The sequence below is a fragment of the Stegostoma tigrinum genome, chromosome 4, assembly GCF_030684315.1.
Source record: "Stegostoma tigrinum isolate sSteTig4 chromosome 4, sSteTig4.hap1, whole genome shotgun sequence".
NCBI lineage: Eukaryota > Metazoa > Chordata > Chondrichthyes > Orectolobiformes > Stegostomatidae > Stegostoma > Stegostoma tigrinum.
Window position 1 is genome coordinate 125,703,148 of NC_081357.1, and position 26,964 is coordinate 125,730,111.

The window sequence follows — 26,964 nt, forward strand, 5'->3', positions numbered from 1 at the left end:
GGAGTCTGCACCGGGACCTGGGTGTCCTTGCGTACCAGTTGCTGAAGGTAAGCATGCAGGTCAAGAGGGTAAATGGTATGTTGGCCTTCAATGCAAGAGGTTGAGTACAGGAGCAGGGACATGTTGTTGCAGTTTTTCAGGGCCTTGGTGAGACCACACCTAGAATATTGTGTGCAGTTTTTGTCTCCTTTTCTGAGGAAGAAGGTTCTTGCTTTTGAGGGAGTGCAGCGAAGGTTTACCAGGTTGATTCTGGGGATGGGGGTACTGTTGTATGAGGAGAGATCGATTAGATTAGGATTGTTTTCACTGGAGCTTAAATGAATGAGGGGGGATCTCATAGAGACATAAAACTCTAGCAGGACTAGACAGAGTAGATGCAGGGAGGATGTTCCCAATCGTGGGTGTGTCCAGAACCAGGGGTCACAGTCTGAGGTTTCAGGATAGACCAGTTAGGACAGAGATGAGGAGATATTTCTTCACACAAAGAGTGGTAAGCCTTTGTAATTCACTACCACAGGAAGTAGTTGTTGTCAAAACATTGAATGTATTCAAGAGGCAGCTAGATATAGTACTTGGGGCAAATGGAATAAAGGTTATGGGGAGAAAGCGGGATTAGGCTATTGAGTTGGATGATCGTGACGAATGGCAGAGCAGGCTTGAAGAGCCGAATGGCCTTCTCCTGCTCCTACCTTCTATCTTTCAATGTAACACACACAGAATGAGAGGCAGTTCCTGGCTTGCAGCATCTGACATGTGGAGCTGGGCTTTAAATACAGCAACACTGGTGTGAACTCAGTTGGCAGCGATGGGTGCCTCTGCCTCTCCGGCAGCACAATTATATAAAACAAACACTGCAGATGCATAGTTAATGAGCTATAGAGGCAAGATTACATGAAAAAGAAGCTGCTGTGAGCCATGGCAGATCAGGCGTGAATCTTACTCAACAGAGCACTGTGCGAAACTGGGAATATTCAGCCTATTCAGTGATAGTAAGAACTGCTGATGCTGGAGTCAGAGATAACACAGTGTGGAGCTGGATGAACACAGCAGGCCAGGCAGCATTACTGGAGCAGGAAAGTTGACGTTTCAGGTCAGGCTATTTTCTGAAGATGGGTCTTGACCCAAATAATCAACTTTCTTGCTCCTCTGATGCTGCCTGGCCTGCTGTGTTCCTCCAGCTCCACACTGTGTTATAGTCAGCCTGTTTGTGTTTTTCAGTGATAACAAGGTGTGGAGCTGGATGAACACAGCAGGCCAAGCAGCATCTTAGGAACACAAAAGCTGACATTTTGGGCCTAGACCCTTCATCAGAGTTCATCTGGTACTATTGCAGTTCATTAAAGAGCACTGAATCTGCATGCAATTTATAAGCAAACCATAAATTCATTGTTTGTAAAGTGATTTTTGCTTTCACTATAAATATCAGCAAATCCACTATCCTCTTGTCTGAGAAAAGCCTTTATTAATAAAAGAAGATAAATTATAGCACTGCAACATCTTGTCTGTTCTCACCGCAAATGATGCCTAAACCTTTGAGTGTTTCCGTGGTTTGCTGTTTTTGATGTGATTTCCAATATCTGGAATATTTCATATTTTGTATAATCATTCCAGGTTGGCATGGGTTGGTGCAACCTCTAGCAGCAACTGCAGAAACACAGTCACTTGGTCCAATGAGCCTGCCCATAATTTGAAGTGAATCAACGGGAAATAAATCAGGAGACCACACAACATGAATAAAAAAACAAACAAGTATTCAATCCGAGGATCACCGACAATTGGCGCCACCACCAGGTAGACTGAAATAATTAGCATGAAAATTGGCACAAGCATCGGTACCTGTAAGTGGAAAGATAAAGCTTTCAATGTTTGCAGTAAAAGACATTAATTTTCTTTTTGCTCTTATTACATTTAGCAAATTCTTGTCTATTTTTATGGAGGCAGTAAGTGCTGCAATATATCTTTTCTCAAGCATGGTGGTTAGCACTGCTGCCTCATAGCACCAGGCAGGCAGGTTCAGGTCAAGGCTCAGGTGACTGTCTGTGTGGAGCTTGCATGTTCTCCCCTGTGTCTGCATGGGTTACTGCCAGGTGCTCTGGTTTCCTCCTGCCGTCCAACGATGTGCAGGCTCAGCGGACTGGCCGCGCTAAATTGTTCATAGTGTCCAGGAATGTGCATGGTTTAGCCATGGGAAATGTGGAATTACAGGGATAGGATATGGGGTAGCATCTGGGTTAGATCCTCTTTGGAGGGTTGACACAGACGTGCTGGGTCAAATGGCCTCTTTCTGTACTGATTCTATGATTTTATGACAATGTGCTTGTGAAATAGCTTTACAGAGGCTCATATCCTGTCATCAAGTCATCCTTCATTTACACATGAACAGTCTGTAATTATAGTACTGCTTCATACAGATTCAGGCACCAGAGTTTCAATATCCCTGACACTCAAGCACTTTATGTCAGCCTGGGCTCCCTGATTGGTGCCGTTAATCATTTTATGAAGTCCAGCTGGCTGACCCCATTGCGATCACTGCAGGTGGTGTACTTGGTTCAATATCTGTAGGGGTCCTGACAAACAGACCTCCAACCTGATGTGGATTGGAAGTTCCTTGCTCCAATTGAAAGAATCTATCTCTGCCTCTGTTCCACCACTGCAATCCTCACTTCCCAAATTGCTGTAGCTGCCTCTTTGAATTGCATTTTGCTGCAGTATTTGCAACTCTGCACCTGACATTCTACACAGCACCCACTTCCTTTCTTGAATGTTACTTGAGGGGGATGATGATGCCAATTTTACAGCAATAAGGTGAACTTGTCAAGGGAATCAGAGATGTAATGGTTGATAAAGGAAAATCTCTTAACTCATTCAGAATATCAATACATTGAAGCAATAGCGGACAATGACCTTGTAGACATACACCATGAGTTATAGAGTTACAGAGTCATGCAGCACGGAAATAGGCCCTTCGGTCCAACCAGTCCATGCCAAACATAATTCCAAACTAAACTAATCCCACCTGCCTGCTCCTGGCCCATATTCCTCCAAACCATTCCTATTCATGTACTTATCCAAATGTCTTTTGTATCCAATGTTGTAATTGTAGCTACATCCATCACTTCGATAAACAAATCTTTGAGGACCACCAGTTGTCCAGACCTCAGCTTCTTAAATCTCCTCATTTTTCTAACTAACTGAAAAATGTATCCTCATCCAGGCTATCAATTATCCCTCAGATCTGCTCATGTCCACTCTTCTGTTTTACTTTCTGAGGTGCCTTAGGACACGTGAACATATGAATTAATCAAAACATTCCAAGGAACAAACTTCAGATGCTTAACTTTATTAACAGGGCTATGCTAATTCATTGCAGTGTGTAGAACATAGAACACAGAACATTACAGCACAGTACAGGCCCTTTGGCCCTTGATGTTGTGCCGACCTGTCATACCGATCTCAAGCCCATCCAACCTACACTATTCCATGTACGTCCATATGCTTGTCCAATGACGACTTAAATGTACCTAAAGTTGGCGAATCTACTACCATTGCAGGCAAAGCGTTCCATTCCCTTACTACTCTCTGAGTAAAGAAACTACCTCTGACATCTGTCCTATATCTTTCACCCCTCAATTTAAAGCTATGCCCCCTCGTGCTCACCATCACCATCTTAGGAAAAAGCCTCTCCCTATCCACCCTATCTAACCCTCTGATTATTTTATATGTTTCAATTAAGTCACCTCTCAAACTTCTTCTCTCTAATGAAAACAGCTTCAAATCCCTCAGCCTTTCCTCGTAAGACCTTCCCTCCATACCAGGCAACATCCTAGTAAATCTCCTCTGCACCCTTTCCAAAGCTTCCACATCCTTCTTATAATGCGGTGACCAGAACTGTACACAATACTCCAAGTGCGGCCTCACCAGAGTTTTGTACAGCTTCACCATAACCTCTTGTTTCCGGAACTCGATCCCTCTATTAATAAAAGCTAAAACACTGTATGCCTTCTTAACAGGCCTGTCAACCTGGGTGGCAACTTTCAATGATGTGTGTACATGGACACCAAGATCTCTCTGCCCATCTACGCTGCTAAGAATCTTACCATTGGCCCTGTACTTTGCCTTCCGGTTACTCCTACCAAAGTGCATCACCTCACACTTGTCTGCATTAAACTCCATTTACTACCTCTCAGCCCAGCTCTGCAGCTTATCTATGTCTCTCTGCAACCTACAGCATCCTTCGTCACTATCCACAACTCCACCGACCTTAGTGTCGTCTGCAAATTTACTAACCCATCCTTCTACGCCCTCATCCAGGTCATTTATAAAAATGACAAACAGCAGTGGACCCAACACTGACCCTTGTGGTACACCACTAGTAACTGGTCTCCAGGATGAACATTTCCCATCAACTACCACTCTCTGTCTTCTTTCAGCAAGCCAATTTCCGATCCAAACTGCTATATCTCCCACAATTCCATTCCCCCGCATTTTGTACAATAGCCTATTGTGGGGAACCTTATCGAAAGCCTTGCTGAAATCCATATACACCACATCAACTGGATTACTCTCATCTACCTGTTTGGTCACCTTCTCAAAGAACTCAATAAGGTTTGTGAGGCACGACCTTCCCTTCACAAAACTGTGCTGACTATCCCTAATCAATTTATTCTTTTCTAGATGACTATAAATCCTATCCCTTATAACCTTTTCCAACACTTTACCAACAACTGAGGTAAGGCTCACTGGTCTATAATTACCAGGGTTGTCTCTACTCCCCTTCTTGAACAGGGGAACCACATTTGCTATCCTCCAGTCGTCTGGCACTATTCCTGTAGACAATGACGAGTTAAAGATCAATGCCAAAGGCTCGGCAATCTCCTCCCTGGCTTCCCAGAGGATCCGAGGCTAAATCCCATCCGGCCCAGGGGACTTATCTATCTTCACCTTCTGAAGGATTTCTAATACCTCTTCTGTGTGAACCTCAATCCCACCTAGTCTAGTGGCCTGTATCTCAGTATTCTCCTCGACAACATTGTCATTTTCTAAAGTGAATACTGTTGAAAAATATTCATTTAGCGCTTCCCCTATCTCATCTGACTCCACACACAACTTACCACTACTATCCTTGATTGGGCCTAATCTTACTTTCGTCATTCTTTTATTCCTTAAATACCTATAGAAAGCCTTAGGGTTTACCCTGATCCTATCCACCAACAACTTCTCATGTCTCCTCCTGGCTCTTCTGACCTCTCTCTTGTCCAGTTTGAATTAGCAAAATAAAGTTCAAGTTTTAGTATTCAACACAGTTGATCTAATCTTCATAATATTTAACAACAGTAATTTGTAGTTATGGAGAGACTTTAGCATTAAAGAAATATCCACAGTGCCTCATAGAATTGTAATCAGCCAAAAAAAAATAGGTTGACCAACTATAAAGGAGATAATACAAGAGCTCCCTAAAAGCTTGGTCCAAGAAAGGAGCCTTAATAAAAGCAAAAGGAGGCAAAAAATGCATGCAAATTATTTGGCGCATGATTGAAGGAATGACCACTGGTGTTTGAAATGCACTAAAGACCAGATTTGGAGAAACTCAGGGTTTTGTGAGTGTTGGAGAAGATTATAGAAAATGGGAGGACTAAGACCATGAAGTAATTCAGACAGAAGGATTTGAAAGAGGAGGGATTGTGAATCAATGTAGTCTTAGAAATATGGAATGGCTACAACATAGGAACAGACCATTCAGCCTGTCTTGTCCAAGCTGATCCTCTATAATAACAACTCATCTGAGTCCTATTCCTTGAACGTTGCTCAGAGGTCTGATTATCCCCCCTTCTTTGTAACTGTCCATGGCATTTTAAATGACTTGTTTAAAAGGCCCTGAGGCTTTGTTGGGGACCATGACATTTTCTTCTTAGCCTTTCACCATTTTGAAAGTACACTTTCAGCTCTTTCTATCTCCAAAGCTGATACCTCATATGTGCCAGAGTTTGCTCAGTTAATCTGTGAATATCCTTTTGTAATTTTATGCTTTTATCTGTACTGCTGACAATACCAGTTACCTTTGTATCATCAGCAAATTAGAACATGTGACTTCTATTCCATTCTAAATCTTTATAGAGAATTAAGGACTTAAACTTAGACCCTTGAGGATCTCCACTAGTCTCATCCCACCAAATGGAATGCTTGCCCACTATCCTCCTCTCAGTTTTCTGTCAAATCAACCAGTTTTTAAATTTGTTTCTAATTTCATGGGCTTCAACAATAGCTGATATATCTTAGAATCATAGGGTCCTACAGCACAGAGACAGGCTCTTTGGCCCAAACTGGTCGTTGCTGACCAAAATGCCCATCCACACTAACCACATTTCCCTGCACTTGGCCCATAGCTTTTCTAAACCTTTCCTATCCATGTATTCATCCAAATGCCTTTTAAATGTTGTCAATGTGCCCAACTCAACACTTCCACCAGCAGCTCATCCTATTTGCATACGACGTTCCCATGTATTCTTTCCCATCTTACCTTAAACTGATGCCATCTAGTCCTTGATTCCCCAACCCTGGGAAAAAGACTAAGTGCATTCATCCTATCCCTGCGTCTCATGATCTTATACACTTTTATAAGATCCCCCTCAGTCTCCTATGTTCTAAAGAAAAATGTCCTTGCTTGTTTAACCTTCCCCTTTACCTCAGTTCCTTTAGCCCTGGCAACATCTTTGTAAATTTCTTTTGTACTTTATCCAGTTTAATAACATTTTTCCAAAGTGAGATGACCAGAACTGAGCAGAAGACTCCAAGTGCAGCCTCACCAATGTCCTGTACAACTGCAACATAGCTTCCCAATTTCTATACTCAATGCCCTGACTGATGAAGGCCAGTGTGCCAAAAGCCTTCTTCACTGCCCTGTCTACTGTGGAACTCCACTTTAAGAGAACCATGCTCCTGAACTCCAAGGTCCCTCTACTCCACTACACTCCTGAAAGAACTACCGTTCACCATGAAACTCTTACTTTGATTTGACTTTCCGAAATGCAACACCTCCCACTTATCTATATTAAACTCCATTTACCATTCCTCAGCCTACTTCCCCAGCTGATCAAAATCCTGCTGCAATTTCTGGTAATCTTCCTCACTGTCCACGATACTGTCTATTTTAGTGTCATCCGCAAGCTTGCTAATCATGCCTTGTGCATTCTCATCCAAGTCATTGATATGGATAACAAACAGCAATGGGCTCAGTACTGATCCCTGAGACACGCCGGTAGTCACAGATCTCCAGTCTGAAAAGCATCCTTCCACTATTACTCTCTGCTTTGTACCATCAAGCCAATTGTGTATCCAATTTGCCAGGTCTCCCTGGATTCCATATGATCCAACTTCCCAGAGCAGCTTACCATGTGGAACCTTATCAAATGCCTTACTGAAATCCATGTAGATTATGTCTGCTAACATGCTCTCATCAGCCTTCCTGGCCACCTCCTCAAAGGACACTAACAAATTTGTGGGGCATGATCTCCCATGCACGAAACCATGCTGACTACCCCTGTCTTTCCAAATGCATGTATATCTTATCCTTCAGAATCTTCTCAAGTAACTTACCTAGCACAGACGTTAAACTTACTGGTTTATAGTTCCCAAGCTTTTCTTTGCAGACCTTCTGGGATAAGGGCACAATATTCACTATCATCCAGTCTTCTAGGACCTCACCCATGGCTAACAATGGTGAAAATGTATCAGCCAGGTGCTCCGAAATTTCTTCTCTAGCCTCTTGCAGGGTTCATGGAAATATCTGGTCAGGACCAGGAGATTTATCCACCTACGTACATTATAATATTTCAAACACCTCCTCTACTGCCATATGGATTGTCCCAAAATATTACCATTAATTTCCCCAAGTTCCCAAGTCTTCATGTCTTTCTCCACAGTAAACACAGAGGAGAAATATTCATTGAGGACCTTGCCCATCTCCAGCCGTTCCACACATATATGTCCACTTTAGCCCTTGAGGGGTCCTTTTCTCTCTCTAGTTATTCTTTTTCCTTTAATATATTTAAAGAATCTCTTAGGATCCACCCTAACCTCCTCATCCATCTTCTTAGATCTCAAGAACTTCCAGAACTCATTTGATACAAGTTATATCCATAAACATTTCCCTGTTTGCTATCTTAGTCATCTCCTAAAAATGTCAAAGGGGCTTTTTCAGTTGAAAAATGTCAAGATGTTTATTTACCCCATCATTAACAATAAACTACAATACTTTTCTGGCAGCAGATGTTAAGTTAGCTGATCTAAAACTTTCTGATCTTCCATCTCACCATTTGCCATTAATGATGAGGACAACTTTTCAATTTAAATGAAGGGTTTTAAACTGAGAGAACAATGGATGTTAGATAACAAAGTGTGGAGCTGGATGAACACAGCAGGCCAAGCAACATCTCAGGAGCACAAAAGCTGACGTTTCGGGCCTAGACCCGAAAAGCCTAGGCCCGAAACGTCAGCTTTTGTGCTCCTGAGATGCTGCTTGGCCTGCTGAGTTCATCCAGCTCCACACTTTGTTATCTTGGATTCTCCAACATCTGCAGTTCCCATTATCACAGAATGATGGATGTTTATAGTTAGGGTATCTGCAACGTCCTGACCTACTTTCTTTAAACCTGGGACTGACGCTATGTGGTCCCGTAGCTTTGTTACTTTTCAGAACCATAATTTTGTCATTGCTTTTATTTTGCTTACACTAGGTTTGGAGAATTCCTCCCCATGATTTAATGCCAGTTTCCTTAGGAATTCTGGCCTGTTAATCTCATCGACATTAAATAATGTTGTAATTATTCAACATAACCATCATTATCTTATATTCAATCACAATATCATCAGTTTTAAGGAGCATACGTTGTTTCTGATCACCTTTATTTTCTTAATGCAGTTGTAAAAAATGCATTAATTTTGATAATTCTGCAAGTATATCATCCTTTCTTTATATATTTTCCATTTGCTGGTCAGTTTAATTTCTTTTGGCATTGTTGTATGATTTTTCTTTAATGTTGTCTCTCATTTCTCTATGACTGACAATTGGACCTCCTACATCATAGGACTATAAAGTATTTAAATTGTTTTTTGAACACCTCCCAATGATCATCTGCTCTTTTACCAATTAAAGAACCTCCCAAATTTACTGTGGGTTACTTCTGACTATCAACTAGAAGTTAGACAAATCTAAGTTTAGAATCTTAGTAGCTGTTTCAAGTTTCTCCCTTTCAGGCATATGTTGAACTTGATCTCGTTATGATTCCTATTAGATAAATATTCAGTTAGCTATGAGTCAACCAGTTTTTAAACTACATCAGTGATTTGTTTTCAATTCCAAGGATTCCAACTTTAGCTAATAATTGTTTTGGACCTCATGAACATCTAGGAGGCATTTGATAGTAATAATACCATAAACACTCCCCTGTCCATTATTTTCGCCATCTCTTCAAAACGTTCATTCATAATGTAATGCTATCAAAGGTGCAGGCTTGTCTTTTCCTACATCTAAGAGTTTAAACATTCCTGCAGTTTGAATTTTGTAAGGACATGATATGAGTTTAAATGTATTTATCCATTATCTAATTGTAAATCAAAAACTAAGATATGACACCAATGGGAAATTGTAAACAGCAGCCATTTGATGTCATTAATAATCGACGCTGTAGAAATGCTGAATGTATACCTAAGTCGTTTCATAAAAAGTAACAATGTTAAAAATAAATCTTACTTTGAAGGGTTGATGAAGATGTGGCCTCTTAATTTTCATGTGAATCAGTGCAGCAAAGGTTAGACTATAAAACATCCAAGCTGTGAAACTTTAAGCAGGAAAAATATATAATTAACGAGTAGGTAGCAATTCTGGAAGAAAAGGTACAATGTCAAAGAGAAACCATTTGATATATTAATATACTGTAATTGATCTAAATGTCCACATGGATCATGAAGACTCCACACCAAACGCACATGTCTGGAAAATTGACCTGCTGTTTGGGAACCAAATCAAATACTGAATAGTCTTCATGGAGATTTTAGATCGACCTTAGACATGCTCAGCATTGTTTAAAGTCTGCAGAAAAGTCTTGGAATAAATAAATATTGTCAGCATTGCTGACTCATGGATTTGCTTTCCAGGAAACATTTTAGCAGTTCAGCCCACTGATTATTATTTTGGGAATTACATTGCATGCAGTGATTATTTTTGTCATGTTATTCCATGTTGTACATCAAGTGCGAAAGAAAATTGGGAAATATTCTCAATGTTTAGTTGATAATTCTTTACAGAGGGAACAGCAACAACACAAGGAAGTCAAACCATGCAAGGAATCTAAAATGTAATTAGCTGAAGGAGCTGTGAATTATATCCTACTTGGGGTGAGGGGAGTCATCAAACTCTCTGCCACTGCACACAGCCTAGAAGTTCTTTTGATTTATTATTGTCACATGTACCTAAGTACAGTGATAAGTTTTTATTTTGCATGCAGTACAGCAGACCAGACAAAGACCAAAGATAGTACAGTGACTGAAGGGAGTGAGAAATACAAAGTTACGGCTGCAAAGAAGGTGCACCGAAAGCAAGATCAACACGAGATTTGAAATTTGAGAGGTCCATTCAGCAATACAATATAGCAGGGAAGAAGCTGTTCCTGTTGCTTAAGGTGGAGAACAAAACTTATTTCTTCAAAACAGAGCTGCCAATCCCTTAAAATTCATTTGTGTATAAGCATAATATCTTGCATTTTTCAATGAAAAGTTGTACAAACATAAGGAACAAATTTCCTTGTGTGAATGACTCAAGTTAGATTCAAAACGAAATGCTTGAACAATAATGGAAATGATGCTGACAAGACAGAGTTTCTTTAATAATAATATTGGGTGATGTACCTTCTTGGTGTCTATAAATCAGGTGAAAGTGTGATTTTATAGTGAAAAAGACACATGCCAGTAAATGCATGGGTGTGTTATTTTGTGAATGAACCAAAAACTATGTCAAATTAGGTCATTCCCATTGAACATAGAAGTCCAATTACTTTAATTATGAATAAATGCAAAGTAGTTTCCCCACAACAGTGCTTTTTACAAATTAGGTTATATATTATTCCATAAAGTAAAAACCATGAAATAATAAGTTCAAATCATGCACTATGTTATTATTGTGTGACTATGCCACTAAGTGCCACAATTTATAATTGAAAAGCAAATTCAGCATTGCATCATTCAGAGTTGGCTTATTCTATGTAACTTAAAATGTGGCTGCTAGTTTCAAGCTCTGGCTAAGGAGGTTACAGCATTTTAACCAATTAAAAAGAAAATCTACAATGTGATGCCTGTCTGTGCTACACTTCTCTAAGTTTCCCCTGGTGTTTGAGTACAACTCTGACAGAAGGCTGGAGGAGTTAGTTTCAACCAAGTCGCAAAACCAGACAGCAGGTACCATACAGAAAGCAGCCTTTAGATTAACATGTCTCCACCAGCTCAAAATGAAGAATTCTCCTACAACCATTCTTCTGCCATCTCCCATTGCACTGTAGTTTCTTTCTTTTCAAATAGCAGCCTGGTTTCCTTGTGATTGCTTCAATTAAACCTGCCTTGAACGCAAGCTCAGGCAGAGTTCACCAGATCTTAACCATTCACTGAGTGAATGGGTCTCAATTTTCACAGTTCCATCACGATGGGGGACTCAAACAGCCTTGTGGCAGTTTCAGGTATTATATATTTAAATTAAATTAAATTAAATTAAAAGAAAACAGTTTTGCACAAACCTGAAATAATTGACAATTGACCCAAAATCTCCCGGGATTAACATTATCAAAGCAATGAGAGCAGTAAATAAAAGGGCAGGCAATGGTGTCAAACGATGCACATGAGCCATGGACAGAATATCTGGCTGGGAGAAAAAGACAAAGCAATTAGCAGCAATCTGGGTTTCAATTGAAATTTTTGAGTTCCACATTTGAAAAAAAGGCCATCTCAGTAACTATTACTTCAAATGTGTGTGTTTTATCATTAATGTTAGCTAATAAAAAGCACATTAGCCTTGTCACTTCTTTGAAATTTACCAACATTTATTTTCTTTTCAAAGATTCTCTTCAGCCCTGCTTGGTGTCCTCATGCACCAGTCACTGACTGTAAGTGCGCAGGTGCAGCAGGCAGTAAAGAAAGCAAACTGTATGTTGGTCTTCATTGCGAGAGGATTCGAGAACAGGAACAAGCGTATGAGGCAGCGATAGTGAGGGCAGGCTGGTGAGGCAGCGGTAGTGAGAGCAGGCCGGTGAGGCAGAGGTATGAGAGCAGGCCGGTGAGACAGAGGTATGAGAGCGGGCCGATGAGACAGAGGTATGAGAGCGGGCCGATGAGACAGAGGTATGAGAGCGGGCCGGTGAGACAGAGGTATGAGAGCGGGCCGATGAGACAGAGGTATGAGAGCGGGCCGGTGAGACAGAGGTATGAGAGCGGGCCGGTGAGACAGAGGTGTGAGAGCGGGCCGATGAGACAGAGGTATGAGAGCGGGCCGGTGAGACAGAGGTATGAGAGCAGGCCGGTGAGACAGAGGTATGAGAGCGGGCCGGTGAGGCAGAGGTATGAGAGCAGGCCAGTGAGATAGAGGTATGAGAGCGGGCCGGTGGGACAGAGGTATGAGAGCAGGCCAGTGAGACAGAGGTATGAGAGCAGGCCGGTGAGGCAGAGGTATGAGAGCAGGCCGGTGAGGCAGAGGTATGAGAGCAGGCCAGTGAGATAGAGGTATGAGAGCGGGCCAGTGAGGCAGAGGTATGAGAGCAAGCCAGTGAGACAGAGGTATGAGAGCAGGCCAGTGATACAGAGTTATGAGAGCAAGCCAGTGATACAGAGGTATGAGAGCAGGCCAGTGAGACAGAGGTATGAGAGCGGGCCGGTGAGGCAGAGGTATGAGAGCAGGCCAGTGATACAGAGTTATGAGAGCAAGCCAGTGATACAGAGGTATGAGAGCAGGCCAGTGAGACAGAGGTATGAGAGCAGGCCGGTGAGGCAGAGGTATGAGAGCAGGCCAATGATACAGAGTTATGAGAGCAAGCCAGTGATACAGAGGTATGAGAGCAGGCCAGTGAGACAGAGGTATGAGAGCGGGCCGGTGAGGCAGAGGTATGAGAGCAGGCCAGTGATACAGAGTTATGAGAGCAAGCCAGTGATACAGAGGTATGAGAGCAGGCCAGTGAGACAGAGGTATGAGAGCAGGCCGGTGAGGCAGAGGTATGAGAGCAGGCCAGTGAGGCAGAGGTATGAGAGCAGGCCGGTGAGGCAGAGGTATGAGAGCAGGCCAGTGAGACAGAGGTATGAGAGCAGGCCAGTGAGACAGAGGTATGAGAGCAGGCCGGTGAGGCAGAGGTATGAGAGCAGGCCAGTGAGGCAGAGGTATGAGAGCAGGCCAGTGAGATAGAGGTATGAGAGCAAGCCAGTGAGACAGAGGTATGAGAGCAAGCCAGTGAGACAGAGGTATGAGAACAGGCCAGTGATACAGAGTTATGAGAGCAAGCCAGTGATACAGAGGTATGAGAGCAGGCCAGTGAGACAGAGGTATGAGAGCGGGCCGGTGAGACAGAGGTGAGGGTGCAGTATGAGAGCGAGTCGGTGAGGGTGCAGTATGAGAGCGAGTCGGTGAGGGTGCAGTATGAGAGCGGGTCGGCGAGGGTGCAGTATGAGAGCGAGTCGGTGAGGGTGCAGTATGAGAGCGAGCCAGTGAGGGAGAAGTTGCGAGAGCGGGCCAGTGAGGGTGCAGTATGAGAGCGAGTCGGTGAGGGTGCGGTTTGAGAGCGAGTCGGTGAGGGTGCGGTATGAGAGCGAGTCGGTGAAGGTGCAGTATGAGAGCGAGTCGGTGAGGGAGCAGTATGAGAGCGAGTCGGTGAGGGTGCGGTATGAGAGCGAGTCGGTGAGGGTGCAGTATGAGAGCGAGTCGGTGAGGGTGCAGTATGAGAGCGAGTCGGTGAGGGTGCGGTATGAGAGCGAGTCGGTGAGGGTGCGGTATGAGAGCGAGTCGGTGAAGGTGCAGTATGAGAGCGGGTCGGTGAGGGTGCAGTATGAGAGCGAGTCGGTGAGGGTGCGGTATGAGAGCGAGTCGGTGAGGGTGCAGTATGAGAGCGAGTCGGTGAGGGTGCAGTATGAGAGCGAGTCGGTGAGGGAGCAGTATGAGAGCGAGTCGGTGAGGGTGCGGTATGAGAGCGAGTCGGTGAGGGTGCGGTATGAGAGCGAGTCGGTGAGGGTGCGGTATGAGAGCGAGTCGGTGAGGGTGCGGTATGAGAGCGAGTCGGTGAGGGTGCAGTATGAGAGCGGGTCGGTGAGGGTGCAGTATGAGAGCGAGTCGGTGAGGGTGCGGTATGAGAGCGAGTCGGTGAGGGTGCGGTATGAGAGCGAGTCGGTGAAGGTGCAGTATGAGAGCGGGTCGGTGAGGGTGCAGTATGAGAGCGAGTCGGTGAGGGTGCGGTATGAGAGCGAGTCGGTGAGGGTGCGGTATGAGAGCGAGTCGGTGAGGGTGCGGTATGAGAGCGAGTCGGTGAGGGTGCAGTATGAGAGCGAGTCGGTGAGGGTGCGGTATGAGAGCGAGTCGGTGAGGGTGCAGTATGAGAGCGAGTCGGTGAGGGTGCAGTATGAGAGCGAGTCGGTGAGGGTGCAGTATGAGAGCGAGTCGGTGAGGGTGCAGTATGAGAGCGAGTCGGTGAGGGTGCAGTATGAGAGCGAGTCGGTGAGGGTGCAGTATGAGAGCGAGTCGGTGAGGGTGCGGTATGAGAGCGAGTCGGTGAGGGAGCAGTATGAGAGCGAGTCGGTGAGGGTGCAGTATGAGAGCGAGTCGGTGAGGGTGCGGTATGAGAGCGAGTCGGTGAGGGTGCAGTATGAGAGCGAGTCGGTGAGGGAGCAGTATGAGAGCGAGTCGGTGAGGGTGCGGTATGAGAGCGAGTCGGTGAGGGTGCGGTATGAGAGCGAGTCGGTGAGGGAGCAGTATGAGAGCGAGTCGGTGAGGGTGCAGTATGAGAGCGGGTCGGTGAGGGAGCAGTATGAGAGCGAGTCGGTGAGGGTGCGGTATGAGAGCGAGTCGGTGAGGGTGCAGTATGAGAGCGAGTCGGTGAGGGTGCGGTATGAGAGCGAGTCGGTGAGGGTGCGGTATGAGAGCGGGTCGGTGAGGGTACAGTATGAGAGCGGGTCGGTGAGGGTGCAGTATGAGAGCGGGTCGGTGAGGGTGCAGTATGAGAGCGGGTCGGTGAGGGTGCAGTATGAGAGCGAGTCGGTGAGGGTGCGGTATGAGAGCGAGTCGGTGAGGGTGCAGTATGAGAGCGAGTCGGTGAGGGAGCAGTATGAGAGCGAGTCGGTGAGGGTGCAGTATGAGAGCGAGTCGGTGAGGGTGCAGTATGAGAGCGAGTCGGTGAGGGTGCGGTATGAGAGCGAGTCGGTGAGGGTACAGTATGAGAGCGAGTCGGTGAGGGTGCAGTATGAGAGCGAGTCGGTGAGGGTGCGGTATGAGAGCGAGTCGGTGAGGGTGCAGTATGAGAGCGAGTCGGTGAGGGTGCAGTATGAGAGCGAGTCGGTGAGGGTGCAGTATGAGAGCGAGTCGGTGAGGGTGCAGTATGAGAGCGGGTCGGTGAGGGTGCAGTATGAGAGCGAGTCGGTGAGGGTGCAGTATGAGAGCGAGTCGGTGAGGGTGCAGTATGAGAGCGGGTCGGTGAGGGAGCAGTATGAGAGCGAGTCGGTGAGGGTGCAGTATGAGAGCGAGTCGGTGAGGGTGCAGTATGAGAGCGAGTCGGTGAGGGTGCGGTATGAGAGCGAGTCGGTGAGGGTGCAGTATGAGAGCGAGTCGGTGAGGGTGCAGTATGAGAGCGAGTCAGTGAGGGTGCGGTATGAGAGCGAGTCGGTGAGGGTACAGTATGAGAGCGAGTCGGTGAGGGTGCAGTATGAGAGCGAGTCGGTGAGGGTGCGGTATGAGAGCGAGTCGGTGAGGGTGCAGTATGAGAGCGAGTCGGTGAGGGTGCAGTATGAGAGCGAGTCGGTGAGGGTGCGGTATGAGAGCGAGTCGGTGAGGGTGCGGTATGAGAGCGAGTCGGTGAGGGTGCAGTATGAGAGCGAGTCGGTGAGGGTGCGGTATGAGAGCGAGTCGGTGAGGGTGCAGTATGAGAGCGAGTCGGTGAGGGTGCAGTATGAGAGCGAGTCGGTGAGGGTGCGGTATGAGAGCGAGTCGGTGAGGGTGCAGTATGAGAGCGAGTCGGTGAGGGTGCAGTATGAGAGCGAGTCGGTGAGGGTGCGGTATGAGAGCGAGTCAGTGAGGGTGCGGTATGAGAGCGAGTCGGTGAGGGTGCGGTATGAGAGCGAGTCGGTGAGGGTGCAGTATGAGAGCGAGTCGGTGAGGGTGCAGTATGAGAGCGAGTCGGTGAGGGAGCAGTATGAGAGCGAGTCGGTGAGGGTGCAGTATGAGAGCGAGTCGGTGAGGGAGCAGTATGAGAGCGAGTCGGTGAGGGTGCGGTATGAGAGCGAGTCGGTGAGGGTGCGGTATGAGAGCGAGTCGGTGAGGGTGCAGTATGAGAGCGAGTCGGTGAGGGTGCGGTATGAGAGCGAGTCGGTGAGGGTGCGGTATGAGAGCGAGTCGGTGAGGGTGCGGTATGAGAGCGAGTCGGTGAGGGAGCAGTATGAGAGCGAGTCGGTGAGGGTGCAGTATGAGAGCGAGTCGGTGAGGGTGCGGTATGAGAGCGAGTCGGTGAGGGTGCGGTATGAGAGCGAGTCGGTGAGGGTGCAGTATGAGAGCGAGTCGGTGAGGGTGCAGTATGAGAGCGGGTCGGTGAGGGTGCGGTATGAGAGCGAGTCGGTGAGGGTGCGGTATGAGAGCGAGTCGGTGAGGGTGCGGTATGAGAGCGAGTCGGTGAGGGTGCGGTATGAGAGCGAGTCGGTGAGGGTGCGGTATGAGAGCGAGTCGGTGAGGGTGCAGTATGAGAGCGAGTCGGTGAGGGTGCAGTATGAGAGCGGGTCGGTGAGGGTGCAGTATGAGAGCGAGTCGGTGAGGGTGCGGTATGAGAGCGAGTCGGTGAGGGTGCAGTATGAGAGCGAGTCGGTGAGGGTGCGGTATGAGAGCGAGTCGGTGAGGGTGCAGTATGAGAGCGAGTCGGTGAGGGTGCGGTATGAGAGCGAGTCGGTGAGGGTGCAGTATGAGAGCGAGTCGGTGAGGGAGCAGTATGAGAGCGGGTCGGTGAGGGTGCGGTATGAGAGCGAGTCGGTGAGGGAGCAGTATGAGAGCGAGTCGGTGAGGGTGCAGTATGAGAGCGAGTCGGTGAGGGTGTAGTATGAGAGCGAGTCGGTGAGGGTGCAGTATGAGAGCGAGTCGGTGAGGGTGCAGTATGAGAGCGAGTCGGTGAGGGTGCGGTATGAGAGCGAGTCGGTGAGGGTGCGGTATGAGAGCGAGTCGGTGAGGGTGCGGTATGAGAGCGAGTCGGTGAGGGTGCGGTATGAGAGCGAGTCGGTGAGGGTGCGGTATGAGAGCGGGCCGGTGAGGGTGCGGTATGAGAGCGAGTCGGTGAGGGTGCAGTATGAGAGCGAGTCGGTGAGGGTGCAGTATGAGAGCGAGTCGGTGAGGGTGCAGTATGAGAGCGAGTCGGTGAGGGTGCAGTATGAGAGCGAGTCGGTGAGGGTGCGGTATGAGAGCGAGTCGGTGAGGGTGTAGTATGAGAGCGAGTCGGTGAGGGTGCAGTATGAGAGCGAGTCGGTGAGGGTGCGGTATGAGAGCGAGTCGGTGAGGGAGCAGTATGAGAGCGAGTCGGTGAGGGTGCGGTATGAGAGCGAGTCGGTGAGGGTGCAGTATGAGAGCGAGTCGGTGAGGGTACAGTATGAGAGCGAGTCGGTGAGGGTGCGGTATGAGAGCGAGTCGGTGAGGGTGCAGTATGAGAGCGAGTCGGTGAGGGTGCAGTATGAGAGCGAGTCGGTGAGGGTGCGGTATGAGAGCGAGTCGGTGAGGGTGCGGTATGAGAGCGAGTCGGTGAGGGTGCAGTATGAGAGCGAGTCGGTGAGGGTGCAGTATGAGAGCGAGTCGGTGAGGGTGCGGTATGAGAGCGAGTCGGTGAGGGTGCAGTATGAGAGCGAGTCGGTGAGGGTGCGGTATGAGAGCGAGTCGGTGAGGGTGCAGTATGAGAGCGAGTCGGTGAGGGTGCGGTATGAGAGCGAGTCGGTGAGGGTGCGGTATGAGAGCGAGTCGGTGAGGGTGCAGTATGAGAGCGGGTCGGCGAGGGTGCAGTATGAGAGCGAGTCGGTGAGGGTGCGGTATGAGAGCGAGTCGGTGAGGGTGCAGTATGAGAGCGAGTCGGTGAGGGTGCGGTTTGAGAGCGAGTCGGTGAGGGTGCGGTATGAGAGCGAGTCGGTGAAGGTGCAGTATGAGAGCGAGTCGGTGAGGGAGCAGTATGAGAGCGAGTCGGTGAGGGTGCAGTATGAGAGCGAGTCGGTGAGGGTGCGGTATGAGAGCGAGTCGGTGAGGGTGCAGTATGAGAGCGAGTCGGTGAGGGTGCGGTATGAGAGCGAGTCGGTGAGGGTGCAGTATGAGAGCGAGTCGGTGAGGGTGCGGTATGAGAGCGAGTCGGTGAGGGTGCAGTATGAGAGCGGGTCGGTGAGGGTGCGGTATGAGAGCGAGTCGGTGAAGGTGCGGTATGAGAGCGGGTCGGTGAGGGTGCAGTATGAGAGCGAGTCGGTGAGGGTGCGGTATGAGAGCGAGTCGGTGAGGGTGCAGTATGAGAGCGAGTCGGTGAGGGTGCAGTATGAGAGCGAGTCGGTGAGGGTGCGGTATGAGAGCGAGTCGGTGAGGGTGCAGTATGAGAGCGAGTCGGTGAGGGTGCAGTATGAGAGCGAGTCGGTGAGGGTGCAGTATGAGAGCGAGTCGGTGAGGGTGCGGTATGAGAGCGAGTCGGTGAGGGTGCAGTATGAGAGCGAGTCGGTGAGGGAGCAGTATGAGAGCGAGTCGGTGAGGGTGCGGTATGAGAGCGAGTCGGTGAGGGTGCAGTATGAGAGCGAGTCGGTGAGGGTGCGGTATGAGAGCGAGTCGGTGAGGGAGCAGTATGAGAGCGAGTCGGTGAGGGAGCAGTATGAGAGCGGGTCGGTGAGGGTGCGGTATGAGAGCGAGTCGGTGAGGGAGCAGTATGAGAGCGAGTCGGTGAGGGTGCAGTATGAGAGCGAGTCAGTGAGGGTGCAGTATGAGAGCGAGTCGGTGAGGGTGCGGTATGAGAGCGAGTCGGTGAGGGTGCAGTATGAGAGCGAGTCGGTGAGGGTGCGGTATGAGAGCGAGTCGGTGAGGGTGCGGTATGAGAGCGAGTCGGTGAGGGTGCGGTATGAGAGCGAGTCGGTGAGGGTGCAGTATGAGAGCGAGTCGGTGAGGGTGCAGTATGAGAGCGAGTCGGTGAGGGTGCGGTATGAGAGCGAGTCGGTGAGGGTGCGGTATGAGAGCGAGTCGGTGAGGGTGCGGTATGAGAGCGAGTCGGTGAGGGTGCAGTATGAGAGCGAGTCGGTGAGGGTGCAGTATGAGAGCGAGTCGGTGAGGGTGCGGTATGAGAGCGAGTCGGTGAGGGTGCGGTATGAGAGCGAGTCGGTGAGGGTGCGGTATGAGAGCGAGTCGGTGAGGGTGCGGTATGAGAGCGAGTCGGTGAGGGTGCAGTATGAGAGCGAGTCGGTGAGGGTGCAGTATGAGAGCGAGTCGGTGAGGGTGCGGTATGAGAGCGAGTCGGTGAGGGTGCGGTATGAGAGCGAGTCGGTGAGGGTGTAGTATGAGAGCGAGTCGGTGAGGGTGCAGTATGAGAGCGAGTCGGTGAGGGTGCGGTATGAGAGCGAGTCGGTGAGGGAGCAGTATGAGAGCGAGTCGGTGAGGGTGCGGTATGAGAGCGAGTCGGTGAGGGTGCAGTATGAGAGCGAGTCGGTGAGGGTGCGGTATGAGAGCGAGTCGGTGAGGGTGCAGTATGAGAGCGAGTCGGTGAGGGTGCAGTATGAGAGCGAGTCGGTGAGGGTGCGGTATGAGAGCGAGTCGGTGAGGGTGCGGTATGAGAGCGAGTCGGTGAGGGAGCAGTATGAGAGCGAGTCGGTGAGGGTGCGGTATGAGAGCGAGTCGGTGAGGGTGCAGTATGAGAGCGAGTCGGTGAGGGAGCAGTATGAGAGCGAGTCGGTGAGGGTGCGGTATGAGAGCGAGTCGGTGAGGGTGCGGTATGAGAGCGAGTCGGTGAGGGTGCAGTATGAGAGCGAGTCGGTGAGGGTGCAGTATGAGAGCGAGTCGGTGAGGGTGCGGTATGAGAGCGAGTCGGTGAGGGTGCAGTATGAGAGCGAGTCGGTGAGGGTGCAGTATGAGAGCGAGTCGGTGAGGGAGCAGTATGAGAGCGAGTCGGTGAGGGTGCGGTATGAGAGCGAGTCGGTGAGGGTGCAGTATGAGAGCGAGTCGGTGAGGGTGCGGTATGAGAGCGAGTCGGTGAGGGTGCAGTATGAGAGCGAGTCGGTGAGGGAGCGGTATGAGAGCGAGTCGGTGAGGGTGCGGTATGAGAGCGAGTCGGTGAGGGTGCAGTATGAGAGCGAGTCGGTGAGGGTGCAGTATGAGAGCGAGTCGGTGAGGGTACAGTATGAGAGCGAGTCGGTGAGGGAGCAGTATGAGAGCGAGTCGGTGAGGGTGCGGTATGAGAGCGAGTCGGTGAGGGTGCAGTATGAGAGCGAGTCGGTGAGGGTGCGGTATGAGAGCGAGTCGGTGAGGGTGCGGTATGAGAGCGAGTCGGTGAGGGTGCAGTATGAGAGCGAGTCGGTGAGGGTGCAGTATGAGAGCGAGTCGGTGAGGGTACAGTATGAGAGCGAGTCGGTGAGGGAGCAGTATGAGAGCGAGTCGGTGAGGGTGCGGTATGAGAGCGAGTCGGTGAGGGTACAGTATGAGAGCGAGTCGGTGAGGGTGCAGTATGAGAGCGAGTCGGTGAGGGTGCAGTATGAGAGCGAGTCGGTGAGGGTGCGGTATGAGAGCGAGTCGGTGAGGGTGCAGTATGAGAGCGAGTCGGTGAGGGTGCGGTATGAGAGCGAGTCGGTGAGGGTGCAGTATGAGAGCGAGTCGGTGAGGGTGCGGTATGAGAGCGAGTCGGTGAGGGTGCAGTATGAGAGCGAGTCGGTGAGGGTGCAGTATGAGAGCGAGTCGGTGAGGGTGCAGTATGAGAGCGAGTCGGTGAGGGTGCGGTATGAGAGCGAGTCGGTGAGGGTGCGGTATGAGAGCGAGTCGGTGAGGGTGCAGTATGAGAGCGAGTCGGTGAGGGTGCGGTATGAGAGCGAGTCGGTGAGGGTGCAGTATGAGAGCGAGTCGGTGAGGGTGCGGTATGAGAGCGAGTCGGTGAGGGTGCAGTATGAGAGCGAGTCGGTGAGGGTGCAGTATGAGAGCGAGTCGGTGAGGGTGCAGTATGAGAGCGAGTCGGTGAGGGTGCAGTATGAGAGCGAGTCGGTGAGGGAGCAGTATGAGAGCGAGTCGGTGAGGGTGCGGTATGAGAGCGAGTCGGTGAGGGTGCGGTATGAGAGCGAGTCGGTGAGGGTGCAGTATGAGAGCGAGTCGGTGAGGGTGCAGTATGAGAGCGAGTCGGTGAGGGTGCAGTATGAGAGCGAGTCGGTGAGGGTGCGGTATGAGAGCGAGTCGGTGAGGGTGCAGTATGAGAGCGAGTCGGTGAGGGTGCAGTATGAGAGCGAGTCGGTGAGGGTGCGGTATGAGAGCGAGTCGGTGAGGGTGCGGTATGAGAGCGAGTCGGTGAGGGTGCGGTATGAGAGCGAGTCGGTGAGGGTGCGGTATGAGAGCGAGTCGGTGAGGGTGCGGTATGAGAGCGAGTCGGTGAGGGTGCGGTATGAGAGCGAGTCGGTGAGGGTGCAGTATGAGAGCGAGTCGGTGAGGGTGCGGTATGAGAGCGAGTCGGTGAGGGTGCAGTATGAGAGCGAGTCGGTGAGGGTGCGGTATGAGAGCGAGTCGGTGAGGGTGCAGTATGAGAGCGAGTCGGTGAGGGAGCAGTATGAGAGCGAGTCGGTGAGGGAGCAGTATGAGAGCGAGTCGGTGAGGGTGCAGTATGAGAGCGAGTCGGTGAGGGTGCAGTATGAGAGCGAGTCGGTGAGGGTGCGGTATGAGAGCGAGTCGGTGAGGGAGCGGTATGAGAGCGAGTCGGTGAGGGAGCAGTATGAGATCGAGTCGGTGAGGGTGCGGTATGAGAGCGAGTCGGTGAGGGTGCAGTATGAGAGCGAGTCGGTGAGGGTGCGGTATGAGAGCGAGTCGGTGAGGGTGCGGTATGAGAGCGAGTCGGTGAGGGTGCAGTATGAGAGCGAGTCGGTGAGGGTGCGGTATGAGAGCGAGTCGGTGAGGGTGCAGTATGAGAGCGAGTCGGTGAGGGAGCAGTATGAGAGCGAGTCGGTGAGGGAGCAGTATGAGAGCGAGTCGGTGAGGGTGCAGTATGAGAGCGAGTCGGTGAGGGTGCAGTATGAGAGCGGGTCGGTGAGGGTGCGGTATGAGAGCGAGTCGGTGAGGGTGCAGTATGAGAGCGAGTCGGTGAGGGTGCGGTATGAGAGCGAGTCGGTGAGGGTGCAGTATGAGAGCGAGTCGGTGAGGGAGCGGTATGAGAGCGAGTCGGTGAGGGTGCGGTATGAGAGCGAGTCGGTGAGGGTGCAGTATGAGAGCGAGTCGGTGAGGGTGTAGTATGAGAGCGAGTCGGTGAGGGAGCGGTATGAGAGCGAGTCGGTGAGGGTGCGGTATGAGAGCGAGTCGGTGAGGGTGCGGTATGAGAGCGAGTCGGTGAGGGTGCGGTATGAGAGCGAGTCGGTGAGGGTGCGGTATGAGAGCGAGTCGGTGAGGGTGCGGTATGAGAGCGAGTCGGTGAGGGTGCGGTATGAGAGCGAGTCGGTGAGGGAGCAGTATGAGAGCGGGTCGGTGAGGGTGCGGTATGAGAGCGAGTCGGTGAGGGTGCGGTATGAGAGCGAGTCGGTGAGGGTACCGTATGAGAGCGAGTCGGTGAGGGTGCAGTATGAGAGCGGGTCGGTGAGGGTGCGGTATGAGAGCGAGTCGGTGAGGGTGCAGTATGAGAGCGAGTCGGTGAGGGTGCGGTATGAGAGCGAGTCGGTGAGGGTGCGGTATGAGAGCGAGTCGGTGAGGGTGCGGTATGAGAGCGAGTCGGTGAGGGTGCGGTATGAGAGCGAGTCGGTGAGGGTGCGGTATGAGAGCGAGTCGGTGAGGGTGCGGTATGAGAGCGAGTCGGTGAGGGAGCAGTATGAGAGCGGGTCGGTGAGGGTGCGGTATGAGAGCGAGTCGGTGAGGGTGCGGTATGAGAGCGAGTCGGTGAGGGTACAGTATGAGAGCGAGTCCGTGAGGGTGTAGTATGAGAGCGGGTCGGTGAGGGTGCGGTATGAGAGCGAGTCGGTGAGGGTGCAGTATGAGAGCGAGTCGGTGAGGGTGCGGTATGAGAGCGAGTCGGTGAGGGTGCGGTATGAGAGCGAGTCGGTGAGGGTGCGGTATGAGAGCGAGTCGGTGAGGGAGCAGTATGAGAGCGAGTCGGTGAGGGTGCAGTATGAGAGCGAGTCGGTGAGGGTGCGGTATGAGAGCGAGTCGGTGAGGGTGCAGTATGAGAGCGAGTCGGTGAGGGTGCAGTATGAGAGCGAGTCGGTGAGGGTGCGGTATGAGAGCGAGCCGGTGAGGGTGCAGTATGAGAGCGAGTCGGTGAGGGTGCGGTATGAGAGCGAGTCGGTGAGGGTGCAGTATGAGAGCGAGTCGGTGAGGGTGCAGTATGAGAGCGAGTCGGTGAGGGTGCAGTATGAGAGCGAGTCGGTGAGGGTACAGTATGAGAGCGAGTCGGTGAGGGTGCGGTATGAGAGCGAGTCGGTGAGGGTGCAGTATGAGAGCGAGTCGGTGAGGGTGCAGTATGAGAGCGAGTCGGTGAGGGTGCAGTATGAGAGTGAGTCGGTGAGGGTGCGGTATGAGAGCGAGTCGGTGAGGGTGCGGTATGAGAGCGAGTCGGTGAGGGTGCAGTATGAGAGCGAGTCGGTGAGGGTGCAGTATGAGAGCGAGTCGGTGAGGGTGCAGTATGAGAGCGAGTCGGTGAGGGTGCAGTATGAGAGCGGGTCGGCGAGGGTGCAGTATGAGAGCGAGTCGGTGAGGGTGCAGTATGAGAGCGAGTCGGTGAAGGTGCAGTATGAGAGCGAGTCGGTGAGGGTGCAGTATGAGAGCGAGCCAGTGAGGGAGAAGTTGCGAGAGCGGGCCAGTGCGGGTGCAGTATGAGAGCGAGTCGGTGAGGGTGCGGTTTGAGAGCGAGTCGGTGAGGGTGCGGTATGAGAGCGAGTCGGTGAAGGTGCAGTATGAGAGCGAGTCGGTGAGGGAGCAGTATGAGAGCGAGTCGGTGAGGGTGCGGTATGAGAGCGAGTCGGTGAGGGTGCGGTATGAGAGCGGGTCGGTGAGGGAGCAGTATGAGAGCGAGTCGGTGAGGGTGCAGTATGAGAGCGAGTCGGTGAGGGTGCAGTATGAGAGCGAGTCGGTGAGGGTGCGGTATGAGAGCGAGTCGGTGAGGGTGCAGTATGAGAGCGAGTCGGTGAGGGTGCGGTATGAGAGCGAGTCGGTGAGGGTGCAGTATGAGAGCGGGTCGGTGAGGGTGCGGTATGAGAGCGAGTCGGTGAAGGTGCGGTATGAGAGCGGGTCGGTGAGGGTGCAGTATGAGAGCGAGTCGGTGAGGGTGCGGTATGAGAGCGAGTCGGTGAGGGTGCAGTATGAGAGCGAGTCGGTGAGGGTGCGGTATGAGAGCGAGTCGGTGAGGGTGCAGTATGAGAGCGAGTCGGTGAGGGTGCAGTATGAGAGCGAGTCGGTGAGGGTGCGGTATGAGAGCGAGTCGGTGAGGGTGCAGTATGAGAGCGAGTCGGTGAGGGTGCGGTATGAGAGCGAGTCGGTGAGGGTGCGGTATGAGAGCGAGTCGGTGAGGGTGCGGTATGAGAGCGAGTCGGTGAGGGTGCAGTATGAGAGCGAGTCGGTGAGGGTGCGGTATGAGAGCGAGTCGGTGAGGGTGCGGTATGAGAGCGAGTCGGTGAGGGTGCAGTATGAGAGCGAGTCGGTGAGGGTGTAGTATGAGAGCGAGTCGGTGAGGGTGTAGTATGAGAGCGAGTCGGTGAGGGTGCGGTATGAGAGCGAGTCGGTGAGGGTGCAGTATGAGAGCGAGTCGGTGAGGGTGCAGTATGAGAGCGAGTCGGTGAGGGTGCAGTATGAGAGCGAGTCGGTGAGGGAGCAGTATGAGAGCGAGTCGGTGAGGGTGTAGTATGAGAGCGAGTCGGTGAGGGTGCGGTATGAGAGCGAGTCGGTGAGGGTGCAGTATGAGAGCGAGTCGGTGAGGGTGCAGTATGAGAGCGAGTCGGTGAGGGTGCAGTATGAGAGCGAGTCGGTGAGGGAGCAGTATGAGAGCGAGTCGGTGAGGGTGCGGTATGAGAGCGAGTCGGTGAGGGTGCAGTATGAGAGCGGGTCGGTGAGGGTGCGGTATGAGAGCGAGTCGGTGAAGGTGCGGTATGAGAGCGAGTCGGTGAGGGTGCGGTATGAGAGCGAGTCGGTGAGGGTGCAGTATGAGAGCGGGTCGGTGAGGGTGCGGTATGAGAGCGAGTCGGTGAAGGTGCGGTATGAGAGCGGGTCGGTGAGGGTGCAGTATGAGAGCGAGTCGGTGAGGGTGCGGTATGAGAGCGAGTCGGTGAGGGTGCAGTATGAGAGCGAGTCGGTGAGGGTGCGGTATGAGAGCGAGTCGGTGAGGGTGCAGTATGAGAGCGAGTCGGTGAGGGTGCAGTATGAGAGCGAGTCGGTGAGGGTGCGGTATGAGAGCGAGTCGGTGAGGGTGCAGTATGAGAGCGAGTCGGTGAGGGTGCGGTATGAGAGCGAGTCGGTGAGGGTGCGGTATGAGAGCGAGTCGGTGAGGGTGCGGTATGAGAGCGAGTCGGTGAGGGTGCAGTATGAGAGCGAGTCGGTGAGGGTGCGGTATGAGAGCGAGTCGGTGAGGGTGCGGTATGAGAGCGAGTCGGTGAGGGTGCAGTATGAGAGCGAGTCGGTGAGGGTGTAGTATGAGAGCGAGTCGGTGAGGGTGTAGTATGAGAGCGAGTCGGTGAGGGTGCGGTATGAGAGCGAGTCGGTGAGGGTGCAGTATGAGAGCGAGTCGGTGAGGGTGCAGTATGAGAGCGAGTCGGTGAGGGTGCAGTATGAGAGCGAGTCGGTGAGGGAGCAGTATGAGAGCGAGTCGGTGAGGGTGTAGTATGAGAGCGAGTCGGTGAGGGTGCGGTATGAGAGCGAGTCGGTGAGGGTGCAGTATGAGAGCGAGTCGGTGAGGGTGCAGGTATGAGAGCGAGTCGGTGAGGGTGCAGTATGAGAGCGAGTCGGTGAGGGTGCAGTATGAGAGCGAGTCGGTGAGGGTGCGGTATGAGAGCGAGTCGGTGAGGGTGCGGTATGAGAGCGAGTCGGTGAGGGTGCGGTATGAGAGCGAGTCGGTGAGGGTGCGGTATGAGAGCGAGTCGGTGAGGGTGCGGTATGAGAGCGAGTCGGTGAGGGTGCAGTATGAGAGCGAGTCGGTGAGGGTGCAGTATGAGAGCGAGTCGGTGAGGGTGCAGTATGAGAGCGAGTCGGTGAGGGTGCGGTATGAGAGCGAGTCGGTGAGGGTGCAGTATGAGAGCGAGTCGGTGAGGGTGCGGTATGAGAGCGAGTCGGTGAGGGTGCAGTATGAGAGCGAGTCGGTGAGGGTGCAGTATGAGAGCGAGTCGGTGAGGGTGCAGTATGAGAGCGAGTCGGTGAGGGTGCAGTATGAGAGCGAGTCGGTGAGGGTGCGGTATGAGAGCGAGTCGGTGAGGGTGCAGTATGAGAGCGAGTCGGTGAGGGTGCGGTATGAGAGCGAGTCGGTGAGGGTGCAGTATGAGAGCGAGTCGGTGAGGGTGCAGTATGAGAGCGAGTCGGTGAGGGTGCAGTATGAGAGCGAGTCG

The 26,964-nt window shown here is 51.4% G+C and overlaps 1 protein-coding gene across 1 annotated transcript in view; it reads right to left on the reverse strand.

The window, feature by feature from the left end:
- Positions 1 to 1,442: 1,442 nt before the first annotated feature.
- Positions 1,443 to 26,964, reverse strand: part of zmp:0000001267 (b(0,+)-type amino acid transporter 1) — a 67,708-nt gene continuing 42,186 nt past the window's right edge. Inside the window, exons 4-6 of the mRNA XM_048531586.2 lie at positions 11,781 to 11,905; positions 9,749 to 9,836; positions 1,443 to 1,836 (exon numbers count right to left, since the gene is read on the reverse strand). Of these exons, the coding sequence (XP_048387543.1) occupies positions 1,603 to 1,836; positions 9,749 to 9,836; positions 11,781 to 11,905 (447 nt within the window). The 3' untranslated portion in view covers positions 1,443 to 1,602. The remainder of the gene's footprint in view (positions 1,837 to 9,748; positions 9,837 to 11,780; positions 11,906 to 26,964) is intronic.